The sequence below is a fragment of the Gilbertella persicaria genome (assembly GCF_025201335.1).
Source record: "Gilbertella persicaria strain CBS 190.32 chromosome Unknown B0P05scaffold_18, whole genome shotgun sequence".
Lineage (NCBI taxonomy): Eukaryota > Fungi > Mucoromycota > Mucoromycetes > Mucorales > Choanephoraceae > Gilbertella > Gilbertella persicaria.
The window spans coordinates 419,771-435,884 of NW_026251979.1; the positions used below are offsets into that span (position 1 = coordinate 419,771).

The window sequence follows — 16,114 nt, forward strand, 5'->3', positions numbered from 1 at the left end:
GGAGATGTATTCTTCTTTCTAAAAAAAAAAGAATAAAGATGGTCTTTAAGAATACAGATAAGCATGACTCTTTTGTTTTGTAGTAGAACAAAAAAACACGTATTTTAATCGCCGACCGCAGCCTTTAACAATAGAAACTTGACTCTGTTTTTTTTGTCTTGCAAGCAACACTATGAATAGTCCTGAATATCAAGTATTTGAAATCTCTGACACTGATTCAGTAGAAGGTGTTCCTATTATTGACATATCAAGAGACAATATGAATGATTCAGGACAAGTACTTGATTTGACAGTTGAGGACAACAACAACGGCAACAACAAGGGTAAAGAATTAGCTGGATCAAACATCAATAACAGCATTTATTTGGATGATGATGCCTATGCTTTCTTTGTTGAAGCAGGTCTTGAAGATCCTAGTGATCTCGCCACGTTGGGTATTAATGTGGAAGAGATCAAAGCACAAAGAGAACTTGTAGAAAGAATAGAGAATAACACCAACAAACGAGATTTTGAATTGGCTGCTCAATTACAACAACAACTACAAGAAGAAGGCAAACAATATCAAACGGCTAATCTTGATATTTCAAGTCACCAAGCAAAACGTCCTAAACTAGAACCAACTTATAAAGGCAAAAAAGCCATTGAAGTCATTGACGATGAAGACTGTATTGATCTTACAACGGAAGATAGCATTTACAATATTGAGACAATATCGGATGATGAGCCTGAAGTGTCTTTTTTGAATATGCCTCCTTTAAATGTGTCTCCTGCTTTTGTGCCATACAATCCAATGAGGCCTACGAAAGCAACCGCAAATAATGGTCTTTCTGGCTTTCCTGATGGTTTACGTGATTTGATTCCACTCTTTTCTCGTCATGGCTCCCCTCTTTCTCAAGCAGGATCTCATTTTCCTCCCTTACAGGCAAGATCTCGCTTTCCCATTTATGCTTCCTCTTCTTCTTCTGCTTCACAAGCGAACGCTGGTTCTTGTCATATGACCAACATTGCTAGACAACAAGGCAATCCTTATGCTAATCCAAACCATGCAAGACCCTTATCACAACAAGAAACAGAAAGAGAATTGCGTGATTTGTTGGAGAATGTAGTCGATGATAATCCACCACCACCTAAAGACAGAACAGGCACGCCTAGAGGATTGTCAATTGAACTGCTTGAACATCAAAAGATTGGTTTACAATGGATGGTCAAGATGGAGAATTCAAACAACAAGGGTGGTATTTTAGCAGATGATATGGGTCTAGGCAAGACAATTCAAGCATTAGCTATCATTATTCAGAATCCTTGTACAGAACTGACTGAATTGGATCCTGCCTATCTTCGCTGTAGACCCAGACAACTTCCAACTGAAGAGATTCGGGTCAAAGCAACCTTGATTGTCTGCCCTGTGTCTCTTATGGATCAATGGAGAAGAGAAATACAAGAAAAGACAGAACCTCGTCTCAAAGTGTTGGTCTATCATGGCTCTCAAAGATCAAACAATCCTTATGAACTGTCTCAATATGATGGTAATTGTCTTGTTAGGGTCATCATTAGCTTACTCTTTTGTTAGTCATCATCTCTTCTTATTCTGTTACTGCAAACAACTTTCATGAGACACAAAAGGGTCCATTAAGTTATATTCGATTCCATAGAGTCATCCTTGACGAAGCGCATACAATCAAAAACAAACAAACACTGGGTGCGCGTGGATGGTAAGTGCTAAAAAAACAAACAAGGTAATTTATAGGTTGTCTAGTTGTCGAATTGAAGCTACGTATCGATGGTGCCTTACAGCTACGCCTATTCAAAACAAAGTAGATGAACTGTACTCACTCATCAAATTCTTGCGTATCAGACCCTTCTGTGACTGGGATGAATTCAGAGATGCGATTGTGAAGCCTATGAAAGACGGCAGCCATCGAAAGGCAATACGTGTTGCTTATGTACTAATGAAGGCTATTGCCCTTCGTCGATCCAAGAAGGCCAAGATTGATGGCCGGCCTATTCTTGATTTGCCTGAAAGAAATATCCATATGACACACGTTGACTTCTCGCCTGATGAAAGAATCCATTACGATTTTGTGGAACAAAGAGCTCAAGCTCGTTTCAACAAGTATTTACAAGCTGGTTCTGTCATGAAGAATTATTCGTCTGTCTTGGTGCTTTTGTTGCGCCTTCGTCAAGCATGTCTGCATCCTAACCTGACATTTACTGAAGGTGATATAGAAGAAGCCGACCCTGAAAAACAAGAAGAATTGGCCAAGAAGATGAAGCCAGAAGTTGTTCAGCGTTTGTTGAGTAGTTCTGCCACACTTTCTGAAATTGAGTGTCCTATCTGTCTGGATATTGCACAAGATGCTCAAATAGCTAAAGACTGTGGTCATATTCTCTGTAAAGAATGTCTTGATAGCTTCTTGAATACGAATGATGATAGCAGCACAAAACGATGTCCTCATTGTCGTGGTGATATTAGCAAGCAGAGTATGGTCTCTTTAGATGCTTTTATTAAGGTAAATGCGCCTGGTTTGATAAAGGAAGCTGAACAGCAACAAGAACAAGAGGAAGAAACAAAAGAAAAAGAAGCTTTACAACGAGCACATGAATTTATTGCAAGTGCAAAGATTAATAAAATGATTGATATCTTGGATGAAACAGCTGCTTCTACAGACGGTAAAGACAAGACGATTGTGTTTTCTCAATTCACTGCTTTTGTAATGTATTCTTTCTGTTATAAATAACAAATGACTGATGATTTCATAGCTTGATTTGATTGGAAGACCACTTAAGGACAGAGGCCATAAATACCTTCGTTATGATGGTTCCATGGGCATTAAAGAACGAGCAGACACTGTCTCCAAGTTCTATGAAGATCCTGAATACAAGGTTCTGTTGGTCTCTACTAAATGTGGCTCTCTCGGCCTTAACTTAACATGTGCTAACCGTGTTATTCTAATGGATATTTGGTGGAATCCTGCTCTTGAAAATCAAGCAATTGATCGTGTACATCGTATTGGTCAAACAAAGCCAGTTGAGGTTCATCGTATATTCATCAATCATACAGTAGAAGATCGTATTCTCGAACTACAAAACAAGAAACAGGTAACAATAGGTGTATGTTTATGTGTTTATGTGTTTCTTATATATATATAGGTTATTGCAGATGGTGTTTTAGGTGAAGGATCAAGTCCACCCACTTCTCGTCTAGGTCTTCAAGAAATGATCTATCTTTTTCGAGGTGGTGATTTACCAGAACCCAGTCAACCTAGAATTGCTTAATCCGCTTTATACCAATCACATCAAATGTACATACAGAGAACATACATACATACACGCACTGAACATTCAACTTATGAAGTGGATAAATTATAACAATAATAACAAAAAAGGGTCCTTTTATTTGAGTAAAATTCTTTAAGCTGTAGGACTCAGTCATTCTTTCATCACTGGACATAAAGAATGATCAACATATTGTAATATCAACATCTGCCTTGAAATACAATGACTAGGTTTTAAAATACGTTGGATTTCAACAGTCTATACAGTCAGAGTGATCTAATAAAATAGCCCTACATACCATAGATTTGTGTCTTGTACCACTGAAATATACTATCATGTAATCAAGTCGTAACAATTTTTAGGTTAAGCTTAGTATGGAAATGTCTTTGGACAACGTTCTCGTTCATTTTTTTAAGGTTTTGAAAAACCAGCTATTCACATTCTTATATGTGGTCTTTACTATCAACGACCACTCTACTTTTAAAAATGCTTGTCTTATAGTAATCATAATCATATTCTCCTCTTTCTCATACCCTTTTCTTTCTTTTTTTTTTCTCTTTTTGATATTAAGAAAGAAAGAAAGAATGCGTCCAGTCCTTTCGCTCTATCTGTCTTCTATCTTGCTAGCTTTTTCTGCTTTTGCTGCAGATACTTCCAATGCTGACTTTGAAGCCAATGAATTATTTGCCTCTACAGTTGAATTAACCAATGATGCCTTTACTCCCTTCCGTTGGAAAGGCGATGCTGTACTTGCAAGCGAGACATTCTTTATTGATGCTCAACCTAATACCCGTATTCTTATCACAGACTATTTAAACCGTGGAGATATGTTTGAAGTATTTGATAATGATCTTTCTCTCGGCTTTACTTCTGCTGTTGATCCAGATCAAGAAGGTTATGCCTCTACTCCTGAAGAAGCCTTGAATGATGAACGTTTTAGTAAAGGCGTTTTTGGTCTGACTGAAGGTCCTCATAGAATCACAATTAAGGCCAAAGGGCCCTTTGATGAAGGCACTGCAGCTATCCGTGTCTTGGATCAAGCCGTAGATGTTGCTTTCTATAGAAACAGACGCCAGGATGATGACTCTGATGAATTCATAGCTGGTGAACCTTTCCAATATGATTATTTTGAAGAATATGACTCTGATGATGAATGGAACCTTTGGAGACAAAGAAACACAAATGCAAATGCAAACAGTAAAGTGGGAAAGAGAGAGAGAGAGAGAGAGAGAGAGAGAGAGAGAGAGAGAGAGAGAGAGAGAAAAGAGCTTTAGTCATTTGACTCTACTAACAAAACTTCTATTTAGGTGTTACTGCAACTACAACACTTACTATCTTTGCACCTGCAGCTATAGCCACCTTTGATGTCGTTTCAACAACAACATCATCATTCACAAGCACAATTACCAGTACTACGGATAGTGTCGCTACTACCACAGGCACGACTACCTCTACTGTAGACACACTCGTATTAGCTGATGCAGGATACACAAGCACTTTTACAACATCCACACCTACTCTTACTACGTATACGACCACTTTTACAAGCAGCAGTGATTCTCTTACGACAGTTACATCAGATATACTTGGTGTGCCTACTACTTATGTCACCACAGTGCCTTCTTCTACCACTATCACATCAACCTACACAACCTTATCGGATGTTACGTTCACTTCAACCACAACAGTCATTTCTGATACGCTCTCTCCTTCTACAACAACAGGCACATCTACTTATACGACATTGACTACACTTTCTTCAACCACCACATTTACTACAACAGGTGCAAACACTATCATAGCCAGGTTCAAATCTTTCTCTATTCCTAGTGCCGCTACTACCACTACAACAACATTGACGACTACATCTGTCAGCTTGCAGCCAACAACATCCACTACCATAGCTTTAGCGACTGTTTCCACTCCTACCACATCTACAGTGACATCAACATCAACAGTAGTCTTGGACACCCTGACCATCACTGTACTGGCTCCGAATGCAGCTGTTGCTACAATTGATACGACTACAATCATTACTACTACCACAAGTCCATCTATCACGCTCACGACTACGTTGACAACAACTCCAACCACAACCAGTACCACAACAACATTGGTTGTTCCCGCAACAACAACGACTGTCAGCACGACGCCTACAACAACAACAACGACCACTACCACAGTGACTTCTACTACCAATGTTATCACAGCTACCGGCACGCTCACTGTTCCTTCCACTACCACGACAACCATTACCACGACTAGCACCTCTGTTGTACCTGCACCCATTACTTCTACTTCTGTGATTGTTCTTGTCAATACTATCACTTCCACGACCACTCCTACTGTCACAAACACTTTGACTTCCACAGTTACTTCCGCAGTTACTACTACACTCACTATCACCACTCAATGTGTGCTTAACCTGCTTGGTGCATGTATTTAATTTTAAAAGTCGTATTTTGAATTGGTATCTTTAATAACAATAAAAAAAAAAAAAAAAAGGTTTAATTAAATAAATAAGCGTATGTATATCATTCCTTTGATTTAAAAGGCACATACAAGTAAACCTAAACAAAATGCCTTTCTGTGTATTTTACAAAGGTTTATATGACATTCTTTGAAACTCTAAATCTTGCGTATTAAATCAATGCTTTGCCTTATCTTTTTTTTCCCCTCATTTCTTCAATAAAGACATGAGGACCCTAACTCCCTTCTGCCTATCATTAGCCAGTCTAGTTCTGATAGATGCGTCAAATATCGCTCTTAATCAAAGTAGCGCACCTGTGGTCTCATTACAAGATGACTTCTCTGCTTTTCATTGGCAAGGCAACTCTGCTTTTGCAGGTGAAACGTTTCAAGTTAAGGTACAAGACACGGCTCATATTCAAGTGGTTGATTACAAGAACCGAGGTGATACATTTGAAGTATTCGTGAATGGTGTTTCGTTGGGCTCTACTTCCGATGTTGATTTTATTGATGACAAGACTGTTTATGCTGATACACCTGAAGAAGGTCTGGTGGATGAACGCTTTAGTCGAGGTATTTTTGACTTGTCTCAAGGTTCTCACAACATCACGATCAAGGCAACAAGTCCTTACGGTGAAGGCACGGCAGCTATTCGCCTCCTCAACAGCCATCGACCCACCTCAGCCTTCCAAAAGAGAGGACATCATATGGATGACGGCTCGCTTTACAGAGCACTTTCAGAACATGTCTATGATGATGTACCTGTCTTTGAAGATATTCTTGTGGTGCCTAAGATGGTTCGCATTGCTGCAGATACAGTCACTGTGACAGAAAGAGATACAACGGTTACTGTCACTCAAGATCCTAGGGTATCGGTCCTTACGTATACAACTGTTTCCACAATTGTTTATTATAATACTTACCCAGGAAGTACAACAACTTACACAACAACGGATGTCTCCCTATACACTTTTGAAACGACGTATACAACAGTGGTTGAAGATGAAACATCAGTTACTGTTACCTCTTATGTTACCACGGTGGTTCCTACGACTCTGACGAGTACATATGTCACTACGGAAATCTCGCCTGTTGAAGTTTTGAGAGAAATTACATTGACAGAAACAACATTGTTGCCTGTGACAAATACATTGACAGAAATATCGGCAGTAGAAGTGACTTCTGTAAGTGTTGACACCACCACTTATAGCACCACCCTCCTTGAAACTGTCACAACTACAGAAAGCGGTACGACGTCAACATACACGACAACATTGACAGTGCCTACGACAGAGACTTCAAGCACAACATTGACCTTGAGTTCTACAACAACGGAAACAGTGACCACCACATCTACAGAGCCTACCACCCTTACTACCACCACAACCGCCACCGATACATCCTTTACTACTGATATCAGTTCGATCACAATTACACAAACATCCTCTTACACCACAACCACCAGCTTTACAGAAACAGTAACCACTCCAACGACATTGACAAACACTCTGACAGACACAACAACCACTACACAGTCAACAACAGCAACAGTAACAAGTGTTTCAGTCTCATTACAGCCCGTAACAACTGTTCTTTCGACAACTGTCACTACCACTGAATCAACCACAACTACTTTACCAACCACGGTCACCACCACTGAATCAACTACAATCACTACACCAACTACTATCACATCTATTTCAGCAACCACAACTACTTTACCGACAACTACCACTACCACTGAATCAACTACAATCACTACACCAACTACTATCATATCTATTTCAGCAACCACAACTACTACTACTGCATCCACTACTGTTACTACAGTCACCACAAGCACGTTAACTACATCGCCCTTGATTCCAAGCTGTTATAGTGATAATAACCTTGGTGTTATAACCCTTTCGTCAACTGGAGTTATTCCATATGCTAGTTGCTCAAATGCTTGTCGAGCAGGATCAGGTAACAACTTCCAATTCTTTGGGCTTCAATACGATGTGATCCAAACTGGCACTGCCAACATACTTTATGAATGTTACTGCTTCTCTAATGGTAACAGGCCTTCAGTCAGTGCAGGTGGATGTATTTTACAAGAAAATACAGCGGATGATTTACTTTACTATTACGGAAAAGACAATCGTTATATTTATGCATACAATACTCCTATTCCAGTAGGACTAGCTACTCTGCCACCTGCTTAAAATAAACTTCCTTTTTTTTTATTTACATTAAATATATATCTTTTTTTTATGTATGTGTGTATATATGTATAATCGTATGTGTATATGTGTATATAGATTGGTTAAGGTAAAGCAAGGTCTTCAAAGCTCAAGTTTTCACCGTTAGGCTTTGCTCTTAAAGCTTCAATATCAACCAAGCTTTCCTTTTCTGCATAAAGCGACTTGTAAGCACTTTTAATAGTGACTTCAGAAACGCCAGCAACATGAGCAATATCGCGTGTTGATTTAGGTTGGCGATAAAGGTAAGAAACAAGATAAATGCAGGCAGCAGCAACAGAAATAGGTGACTTGCCAGCAAGTGTGCCATGTTCCTTGGCATGTTTCACGAGATCAATACCAGCCTTTTGAACATAATTTGGTAATTGCAAATTGGAGCAAAAACGAAGCATTAAATCTTCAGAATTCATGATGGATGTGTTTGTTTGAAGCTTGGATTGGAGTGATTTATAGCAACGGCCAATTTCCTTCTTTGGCACACGAGTCAATGCACAAATTTCACGGAACGTACGGCCTACTTTTTCTTGACGACAAGCAATAAAGATACAAGCAGCAATGATAGCATCACTTGATTTGCCTCGAAGTAACTTTTCATCTTCCACACGTTTATAGAGTTGTTTGGCAGTATCGCTAACAATCTTTGAAAGTGAAATAGAGTCACACATTGCGCTGATCTCTTTGTAAGCTTGGACAAGATTGCGTTCCCCTTTGACAGCAGTGGCTCGACCATGTACTTTATTCAAGTCCTTGGCAGTTCCAGAGCCTCCATCTCTTCTGGAAATCACAGTATCCAGTTGATTACCATCCAACAATGGATTTGCTGCGGCACCCACACGAGAAGGATCCTATGCACACAACAGAGTGTGTATCATATGAATTAAAACTATATATAGACAAATCATTTTAATACATACATCGCCTTCATCATTAGCAAAGGTTCTCCATTCAGAACGCGTGTCAATGATACGATCACCCAAAACGAGACCACAATCACCACAAACTAAGTCTCCCGAGGCGAATTCTTCGACAATTTGTGGTGGGTCAATACGACAATCGGGACAAATCAACTTGACGTTCAAGTTGGGAGCAAACTGCTTGGGTTTGCCGTCGTCCTTTATTTGAGGATCACGTAAAGGAAAGGGGATGGCAGTAGTCATGTTTTTTTTTCTTTATTATCTCTTTTTCTTTCTTTCTCTCTCTCTGTCTTTCTCAGAAGCCAAAAATAGATGTAAAAAAAAACAATTGGCTTATTTTAATGCAAATGTGAACTTCTTTTCTTCTTATGAGATTAAAGAAAAGAAAATATAAGAAAGAGAAAAAAGAAGTTGAAAGAATAAAATCAGAAAAAATTTTCATTTTAATTTGTTAGAGGATGACTAAAGCCATCTTTGAACGAATCATTCGAGTCCTGCATTTGAATAGGACTCCGACCTCATTGGCTGTTCTAGCCCCTCGGACAATGAACGGCTGTCAATAGTTGTTGACATACAAAAGAACTATCACTAGCATCTGAAGGATATCCATATAATTAAAGATATACATACTTTGTAACTAGTAAATAACTTTTGATTCCATTTGATACATTACACACCTAATATGCTTTTGATGCTCAATGTGTGCCTTTTTCGAGCATCAAACTTATTGTGCAATCTTAAATCATAGCCTGAAATTTCTTAAATAAACCTACAAAATAAACTACAAACAATCTATTAGCATAACACCACCAAAAGTGTATTGGTAGCGAGTGTTTTTCAAATTAAACCATTATCTCTGTCTTCTAATTCCCGTTTTTTGAGTTTCCTATGTTTGAGCACACATCAAAGAAAAAGTCAAAAAATCGTCCTATTTACATATATTATCTCTGTTAATACGCTTTTTTTGATAGCTCTTCGTTTTTAAACACTTTAGTCCATCATTTCTCTTGAATTTCGGATTTTCTTTTTATTATGTATTGGATGAAAGTTTTATTTGGAAAAATAAAATCATCGTATAAATGGAAACTAGTGTATGTGAAGCAAAGTGACTAGTCATATGAAATATCTTTAAAACAATGCTTTTGTGGAAGCATTCAGTACCATTATATGAGTCTTATATAATCCCAAAGAAAATAACCGTCATCTGGGCTACTCATTAGTATGTCTTAAAAAGATTATAATAAGTGTTTTGTTCGTTGCTCCTGAGAGCCATTATTCTTTATATCTTGTCTTGTTCAATGCTGCAGATGGCAATACCAATACCACAAGTAAAGGACACCATTCCAGGATGTCTTCAATTACTTGGCACTTGACACAATTGTTGATACCTAAGAGATACAGTCCTTCACAAGGGATTATAGCAAAATCCGGAACACCACCAAGAGTGACCAGACCAACGTACTAAAAAATTCTTTGGACGAAAGAAAGGTGAATTTCTAAATTCTTTGATTTTTTTATTTTAGTTTTTGACATGAGAATACTCATTTAAACTCAGACTTCTTTTTAACTTGAGCCAAGACTTAAAGTATATCAGCTATTTTTCGCCTACATACATAGTAAATCTATTCTCAAAATAAAGCTGAACAGAGAGATATCTGCTTCAATTGAGTAAACCATGACGGCTGACTTCTTTCTTGATTATAAGCTGGTTGACCTTTCTATTAATATCGGCTAACTTCAATTCTTTTTGTAAGGTAACTCTTTTAAAGCAATTTATGTTAGCTTACACTTGAATCATTACATAGAATAAAGATAATACCAACCAAAATTCGTTTTCTAGTCATTTTTTTTTTATTTTGCTCAATATATATGACTAATTGAAACGAAAAAGCGCATTGTCATTCCTCAAGAAAAAATACTCTCAAGATATAACAAACGATAAACTAGACAGACAAACAAAGATATTGTATTCCAAAAGACAAGGTTTCTGCTTTTTGTCTTTGGTTGCCAAGAAGCGATTAGAGCTTTTGAAACAAAAAAAAAAAAAAGAAGTATCAAGTAATACAAGTCTTTGAACATTGGCAGTTACATACATATTCACTTGATTAGTCCCGCTAAAAGAAACTTCTGTAGAACTGAAGAAGTAGAAAGCAGGGAAGAAATCGGAGACTCGTGTCAATGACTTTGTGCAAGTCTTTCTTTAGAGCACGAATTTGTATACTTCAATTCGTCTAAAGAGAAATAGGCACGTTTAGAAACAGATTTGATTGGTCCAAGTGATGATATGAAGCAGTTAACAGTTGAATGATATTATTTGTTGATATATTAAAGTTCCTTCAAAGTAGCACAGTTTTTTTTTTTTTTTTTTTTTTTTTTGCCAAAGTTCCCCCGTAAAACCATTTGGCACTATATGCTACAAATATATCTTTTTATTTATGTTCTGGACCAAATTATTTTTATGGAGTGTATATATGGGTACTAAATTAAATATGAAATCTAAAATTACATTAATGTTGAAGAGTTGAGACCACCTTCGATATCAGCAACAACCATTTCAGTGACCAATTCATCAAAGTCAACCTTACGCTTCCAGCCCAATTCAGTGTTAGCCTTGGTAGGATCACCCAACAACAAATCAACTTCAGCAGGACGGAAGTATTTAGGATCGATACGAACACGGACCTTGCCAGAATCTGCATCTTTACCAATTTCATTCACACCCTCACCTTCCCAAACAATATTACGGCCAGTGACCTTGAAGGCCTTTTCAACAAAGCTACGGACAGTGTGGGTCTCACCTGTGGCCAAGACAAAGTCTTGAGGTTTGTCTTGTTGAAGCATGAGCCACATACCTTCAACATAGTCACGGGCATGTCCCCAATCACGCTTAGCATCAATGTTACCAAGGTAGAGACAGTCTTGACGACCCAAATGGATATCAGCAACAGCACGGGTAATCTTACGAGTGACAAAGGTACGGCCACGACGAGGAGATTCGTGGTTGAACAAGATACCGTTACAGGCATACATGTCATAAGATTCACGGTAGTTGACAACAATCCAGTAACCGTAGAGCTTAGCAACACCATAAGGAGAACGAGGGTAGAAGGGAGTGGTTTCCTTTTGAGGAGTTTCAACGACCTTACCGTAGAGTTCAGAAGTAGAGGCCTGGTAGAAACGAACACGGTCAGCAAGACCACAGGTACGGATGGCATCCAAAAGACGGAGTGTACCAAGAGCATCAACATCACCAGTGTATTCAGACATATCAAAAGAGACCTTAACGTGAGATTGAGCAGCCAAGTTGTATACTTCAGTAGGCTGGACTTGAGAAATGATGTGGACAAGACATGTAGAGTCAGTCAAATCACCATGATGAAGGAAGAACTTGACACCTAAATTAAGTAAGGGATCGTCAATTAGCACTGATTGACGTCAAAAATAGATTGTCGGATCTTTGAAATCAAAGCCTCCAATAACACGCTTTTAATTATATTTACCTTGATCGTGTCTGTCCTTGTAGATGTGTTCAATACGACCAGTGTTGAAGGAAGAAGATCTACGGATAATACCGTGGACTTCATAACCCTTTTCCAACAAAAATTCAGTCAAGTAGGAACCATCTTGACCAGTAACACCTAAACTCCATGTAAGCTTACGGCAAAGCAAAACAAACAATGGTTAACTTACCAGTAATAAGGGCAACCTTACGGGCTCTGTATTCTTCAGCAGTCATGGAAGGAGAAGTACGACCAACTTGGAGGGAAGCAATGAGGTTTTCAGACATAGTGATGACTTGTTTTGTTCTTTTGAGATGAAGAGAAAGAGAGAAAGAAATATAATAAATTGGGCTTGGCCTATCACCTTTATTTGAATTTTTAGAAACTGTAACACAAGTCAAAAATATCTATTTTAAAAGCAACAAAAAAAAAGGGGAGGCTTGTTTTTTTACTCTCATAAGCCCCTTTCTTCTTTTTTAAAGTAAAAGTCTTGACATTTTGACTGGTATAAAGCAGTATTTTTAACGAACTTGTTACTTTTTTTTTTTTTTACAAAAAAAATAAGATACAGAGATGTTTGTAGCGGACTCTTTAAGTAAGGAAAATCGTCATCGATTGTACAACATGATTCAATATAACAAGAACAAGTTGTTTTCTAAATAAGCAACAAAGTGAAAGAGAGAGTGGGTATGTCTTGTACTTGTTTATTGCTTCAAGTGCGATTAATTAGTGAAAAAAAAAATGCTTTAGTTAAGTAAACCTTTTTTTGTTATATTTTTTTTTCTTTACCGAATAGCTGATAGCTACTCAAAAGCAATCCACTTAAACAGGAATGTTTGCTTTCTAGAGTAAGCAGAGTATTTTTCTCTGTTGATTTACCACCAAGATAAAGATGAATTATACAAAAGAGAGGGAGAAAGAGATTAACACCCTAAGAAGCTTATCGAGGACATTGATGTAGATTTCCTGTTAGACAGTACCAGATCAGACGCATTGAGGATAAAAGTTAAAGTTGATAATAAGATACACTCAAATTTGACCATACTACTTTACAGTCTGGACGAATCCATTGGCAGAAGAACACTCAAGATCAGACTGAATCAATTTTATGCAGAAGCTAGCAAAGAGACTGGTATATTGATTTAATTGGAACAAATTGGATCATAGAAAATGTCAATCCCAAATAAGGAAAACACAAAGACTTCTCGTCTATCCGGTGCTTGTTTCTGCAAACGCACAGTATTATATGTATCATAGCAAGTTTGAAGATAAACAACCTAAGTTCAACTGTTGTATATTAATTCAAATGTACAAACTGGCTCAATAGAGTCGTACAAAAATGCAAACTAATTTTTGATTATTTACCGCTCTCCCGCTTAGTGCTACCTGTATATATGTACCAACTGCTCAGCCAAATAATGTTCTATGTCTAAGGCATCTATATTACATAATCCAAACAGTTTTGGTCTGAGCGGTGATCCTCTTTTATAAAGCGATATCTAATGTCTAATAAAAAAAGCAAGTCATTCTATGCATGACAAATGTTGTCGATCTTTCTGTTGTACAACACAATAATTGTTATCTTTAGACTTGATCCCATGAACAACATCCTATGATTCTTTTTCCTTCTATGTGTTTCAATAAGAATTAGCAAAAAAAAAAAAAAAAAAAAAGAGAGAGAGAGAAATGAAGAGGCAATAATCAAAAATAAAAATAAAAATACATCGTAAATTGTTCTCCTTGATCGTCTTTTGCTTTTATTGTTGCATGCAAGAGTCCTTTTTTTTTTTTTTTTTTTTTTTTTGTTTCTTTCTTTCTTTGCTTTTTTAAAAAAGTGGTAAAATGATAGATGTACAATGAGAATGTTTTTCTTTCTCTCTCTTTTTCTCCCTTTTATTTTCTTCCCTTTCTTTCTCTATGAACAGCAGCAAAGTGCATCTTCCTTCAATTCAAAGCATGCTTCATGACCCATCAAAAGGTATTTGTTGCTATGTAGCCAGTGTACTAATAATCAATAGATATGCTCTCTCCACCAACTCCTTCTTTAACTCAGACACCCTTTAAATCCTTTAGGCCTACACTTATGGGCTGGGAGGGAAATAGGAAATCAGAAGATAATGTTCGCACTAGAGAACCTATCGTATTCGCACCTGAACCCCTGCATCCTCCTCGCCCACCGCATAACCGATCATTTTCTGACTGTTCCTTTGATAAACAACCCACAACAATACTCCATAGAAGAGCAGCGTCTGATATTTCATCACATGTGGCTATCACTAACAATAGCAGCAACAATAGATATAGATGCAATCAATGCCAAAAGACATTTTCAAGACCTTCTTCCTTGAGAATCCATATTCTTTCGCATACAGGAGAGAAGCCACATGTATGCCCTCAACCAGGCTGCGGAAAAAGATTTAGTGTACAGAGTAACATGAGAAGACATTTGAAAGTGCATTATTGTAATCCTTAATAAAATGCAATCATCTTTTTTATTGTTGTATGTCTATAAACAGTCTTTCATTGCCTTCTGGATCATGTTGTGTTGAAATAGTCAAACCTTTAAGGATGGCCTGTGCCTTCTTGTTAAACATGAGTGACTTGAGTGTTGTTTCTTGCACAGTGGCCAGGCCAAGAGGCACCGGACTTGCATTAAACAGTGAAATCACGTCACGTGTAAATGGCTTACAACTCCTGATCGATAAAATTCCAATGGTCTTTTTACGAGCAGGAGTCATTGATAATACAGTCCCCATTAATTCTCGAATATGGTCTGGTGTACATCCTTGCTTTGTATTTTTGCACTGAATCACAACATTGGCATCTAACCACTGCCCCTTCAGATCGATCCCGCCATCGCCTTTGCCACCGACATGTTCAAGTGTCATGTTGGTCATAGTAGACAGGGACTCCATTGTTTGTAGTTCAAATAAAGTGCCTCGATAAACATTTGAATTTACATCTTTATTTGTCTGTTTCAAGAAATTCAACAAGGTATTCTTTCTTTTTAACATTGGTATACAATAAAGAAAGTATTGTTTTTTAGGCTATTTTATCTTCCGCATCTGGGGACGAATTCAACGCTATCCAAAAGAAGAAAACGAGTCATAAGAAGTATGCAGAAAGAATAACCCAGTCGATGTGAAATGAGTGCTTTTAAGGAGTTTCCTAAAGCAGAAAAGCCAAATCGATTTAAGCATTGCCTTTAAATCTGTGTTCAAGGTTCATGATATACTGTAATTCGTAGAAAGGAAAAATATCCATTAGTAAGCTGACCCCATTCGATATAATGGTATATTACTTACTCATGTAACAGAGACGCTAGACAAATGTATACTTCAACAATGGAGAAGGTAACAATTCATGCAAATCTTTGCCTTTTTCTTAGGCATAGGAAGGTATCATAAAAGCTTATTTATGCGCATATAATGCTTCGAATACGCATAAGCAATGTTTGCTATCTTCCATGTTACCTTTGGAGTTGATTTGGACCAAAAAAAGCGATTCGTGAAATTTGGTCGAAATGGCCTTTTGACCAAAGGGTACTATTCACGAAAATCCTCATTTTGAAAACTCTTGTTCTTCTTTTTGACGCTACAAGACGAAAAATAAAGCTATCGACAAGTTACAATACTCGAAATGTGCGTCAGAATTTCTAGTTTTTGATGAATAAGTTTGCTTGTCAATTGCATTATGAAAATGATGAGATAGGAGT

The 16,114-nt window shown here is 37.6% G+C and overlaps 7 protein-coding genes across 7 annotated transcripts; 4 read left to right on the top strand and 3 right to left on the bottom strand.

Moving 5' to 3' along the window:
- The first annotated feature begins 2 nt into the window (after positions 1 to 2).
- B0P05DRAFT_82938 (SNF2 family N-terminal domain-containing protein) lies at positions 3 to 3,599 on the top strand. The gene is made up of 5 exons (XM_051583874.1): positions 3 to 1,526; positions 1,571 to 1,712; positions 1,757 to 2,711; positions 2,761 to 3,099; positions 3,151 to 3,599. Exons 1-5 carry the CDS (start codon positions 173 to 175, stop codon positions 3,274 to 3,276), a joined length of 2,916 nt encoding a protein of 971 aa, XP_051435343.1. The 5' UTR covers positions 3 to 172; the 3' UTR covers positions 3,277 to 3,599.
- Positions 3,600 to 3,665: 66 nt separating this feature from the next.
- B0P05DRAFT_83038 (uncharacterized protein) lies at positions 3,666 to 4,780 on the top strand. The gene has a single exon (XM_051583875.1). It carries the CDS (start codon positions 3,861 to 3,863, stop codon positions 4,548 to 4,550), a length of 690 nt encoding a protein of 229 aa, XP_051435344.1. The 5' UTR covers positions 3,666 to 3,860; the 3' UTR covers positions 4,551 to 4,780.
- A 1,186-nt stretch (positions 4,781 to 5,966) lies between these two features.
- B0P05DRAFT_540724 (uncharacterized protein) lies at positions 5,967 to 7,987 on the top strand. The gene has a single exon (XM_051578098.1). The coding sequence runs from the start codon at positions 5,973 to 5,975 to the stop codon at positions 7,947 to 7,949; it is 1,977 nt and encodes a 658-aa protein (XP_051435345.1). The 5' UTR covers positions 5,967 to 5,972; the 3' UTR covers positions 7,950 to 7,987.
- On the bottom strand, positions 7,988 to 9,306 carry B0P05DRAFT_540725 (cyclin-like protein). The gene is made up of 2 exons (XM_051578099.1): positions 8,900 to 9,306; positions 7,988 to 8,830 (listed from the first exon to the last, which is right to left on the bottom strand). Exons 1-2 carry the CDS (start codon positions 9,140 to 9,142, stop codon positions 8,051 to 8,053), a joined length of 1,023 nt encoding a protein of 340 aa, XP_051435346.1. The 5' UTR covers positions 9,143 to 9,306; the 3' UTR covers positions 7,988 to 8,050.
- A 2,095-nt stretch (positions 9,307 to 11,401) lies between these two features.
- B0P05DRAFT_571413 (GDP-mannose 4,6 dehydratase) lies at positions 11,402 to 12,686 on the bottom strand (the record flags this gene model as incomplete). Its single annotated transcript, XM_051581373.1, has 3 exons — positions 11,402 to 12,324; positions 12,400 to 12,537; positions 12,590 to 12,686. 3 exons carry the CDS (start codon positions 12,684 to 12,686, stop codon positions 11,402 to 11,404), a joined length of 1,158 nt encoding a protein of 385 aa, XP_051435347.1.
- Positions 12,687 to 14,695: 2,009 nt separating this feature from the next.
- B0P05DRAFT_437829 (uncharacterized protein) lies at positions 14,696 to 14,866 on the top strand (the record flags this gene model as incomplete). The annotated part of the gene is made up of 1 exon (XM_051573724.1): positions 14,696 to 14,866. A coding segment is annotated over one exon (171 nt), but the record flags the coding sequence as incomplete, so codon positions are not given.
- A 25-nt stretch (positions 14,867 to 14,891) lies between these two features.
- Positions 14,892 to 15,137, bottom strand: B0P05DRAFT_469212 (uncharacterized protein; the record flags this gene model as incomplete). The annotated part of the gene is made up of 1 exon (XM_051574480.1): positions 14,892 to 15,137. One exon carries the CDS (start codon positions 15,135 to 15,137, stop codon positions 14,892 to 14,894), a length of 246 nt encoding a protein of 81 aa, XP_051435349.1.
- Positions 15,138 to 16,114: the final 977 nt, after the last annotated feature.

What these genes read in the sequence shown, in the direction of transcription:
- B0P05DRAFT_82938 (XM_051583874.1), top strand. Translation starts at nt 173, where the DNA reads ATGAATAGTCCTGAATATCAAGTATTTGAAATCTCTGACACTGATTCA. An exon ending in ACACTGGGTGCGCGTGGATG is followed by an intron (nt 1,713 to 1,756) that starts GTAAGTGCTAAA and finishes TAGGTTGTCTAG; the next exon opens with TTGTCGAATTGAAGCTACGT. An exon ending in TTTCTCAATTCACTGCTTTT is followed by an intron (nt 2,712 to 2,760) that starts GTAATGTATTCT and finishes ATGATTTCATAG; the next exon opens with CTTGATTTGATTGGAAGACC.
- B0P05DRAFT_83038 (XM_051583875.1), top strand. Translation starts at nt 3,861, where the DNA reads ATGCGTCCAGTCCTTTCGCTCTATCTGTCTTCTATCTTGCTAGCTTTT.
- B0P05DRAFT_540724 (XM_051578098.1), top strand. Translation starts at nt 5,973, where the DNA reads ATGAGGACCCTAACTCCCTTCTGCCTATCATTAGCCAGTCTAGTTCTG.
- B0P05DRAFT_540725 (XM_051578099.1), bottom strand. Translation starts at nt 9,142, where the DNA reads ATGACTACTGCCATCCCCTTTCCTTTACGTGATCCTCAAATAAAGGAC. An exon ending in TTGCTAATGATGAAGGCGAT is followed by an intron (nt 8,831 to 8,899) that starts GTATGTATTAAA and finishes TTGTGTGCATAG; the next exon opens with GATCCTTCTCGTGTGGGTGC.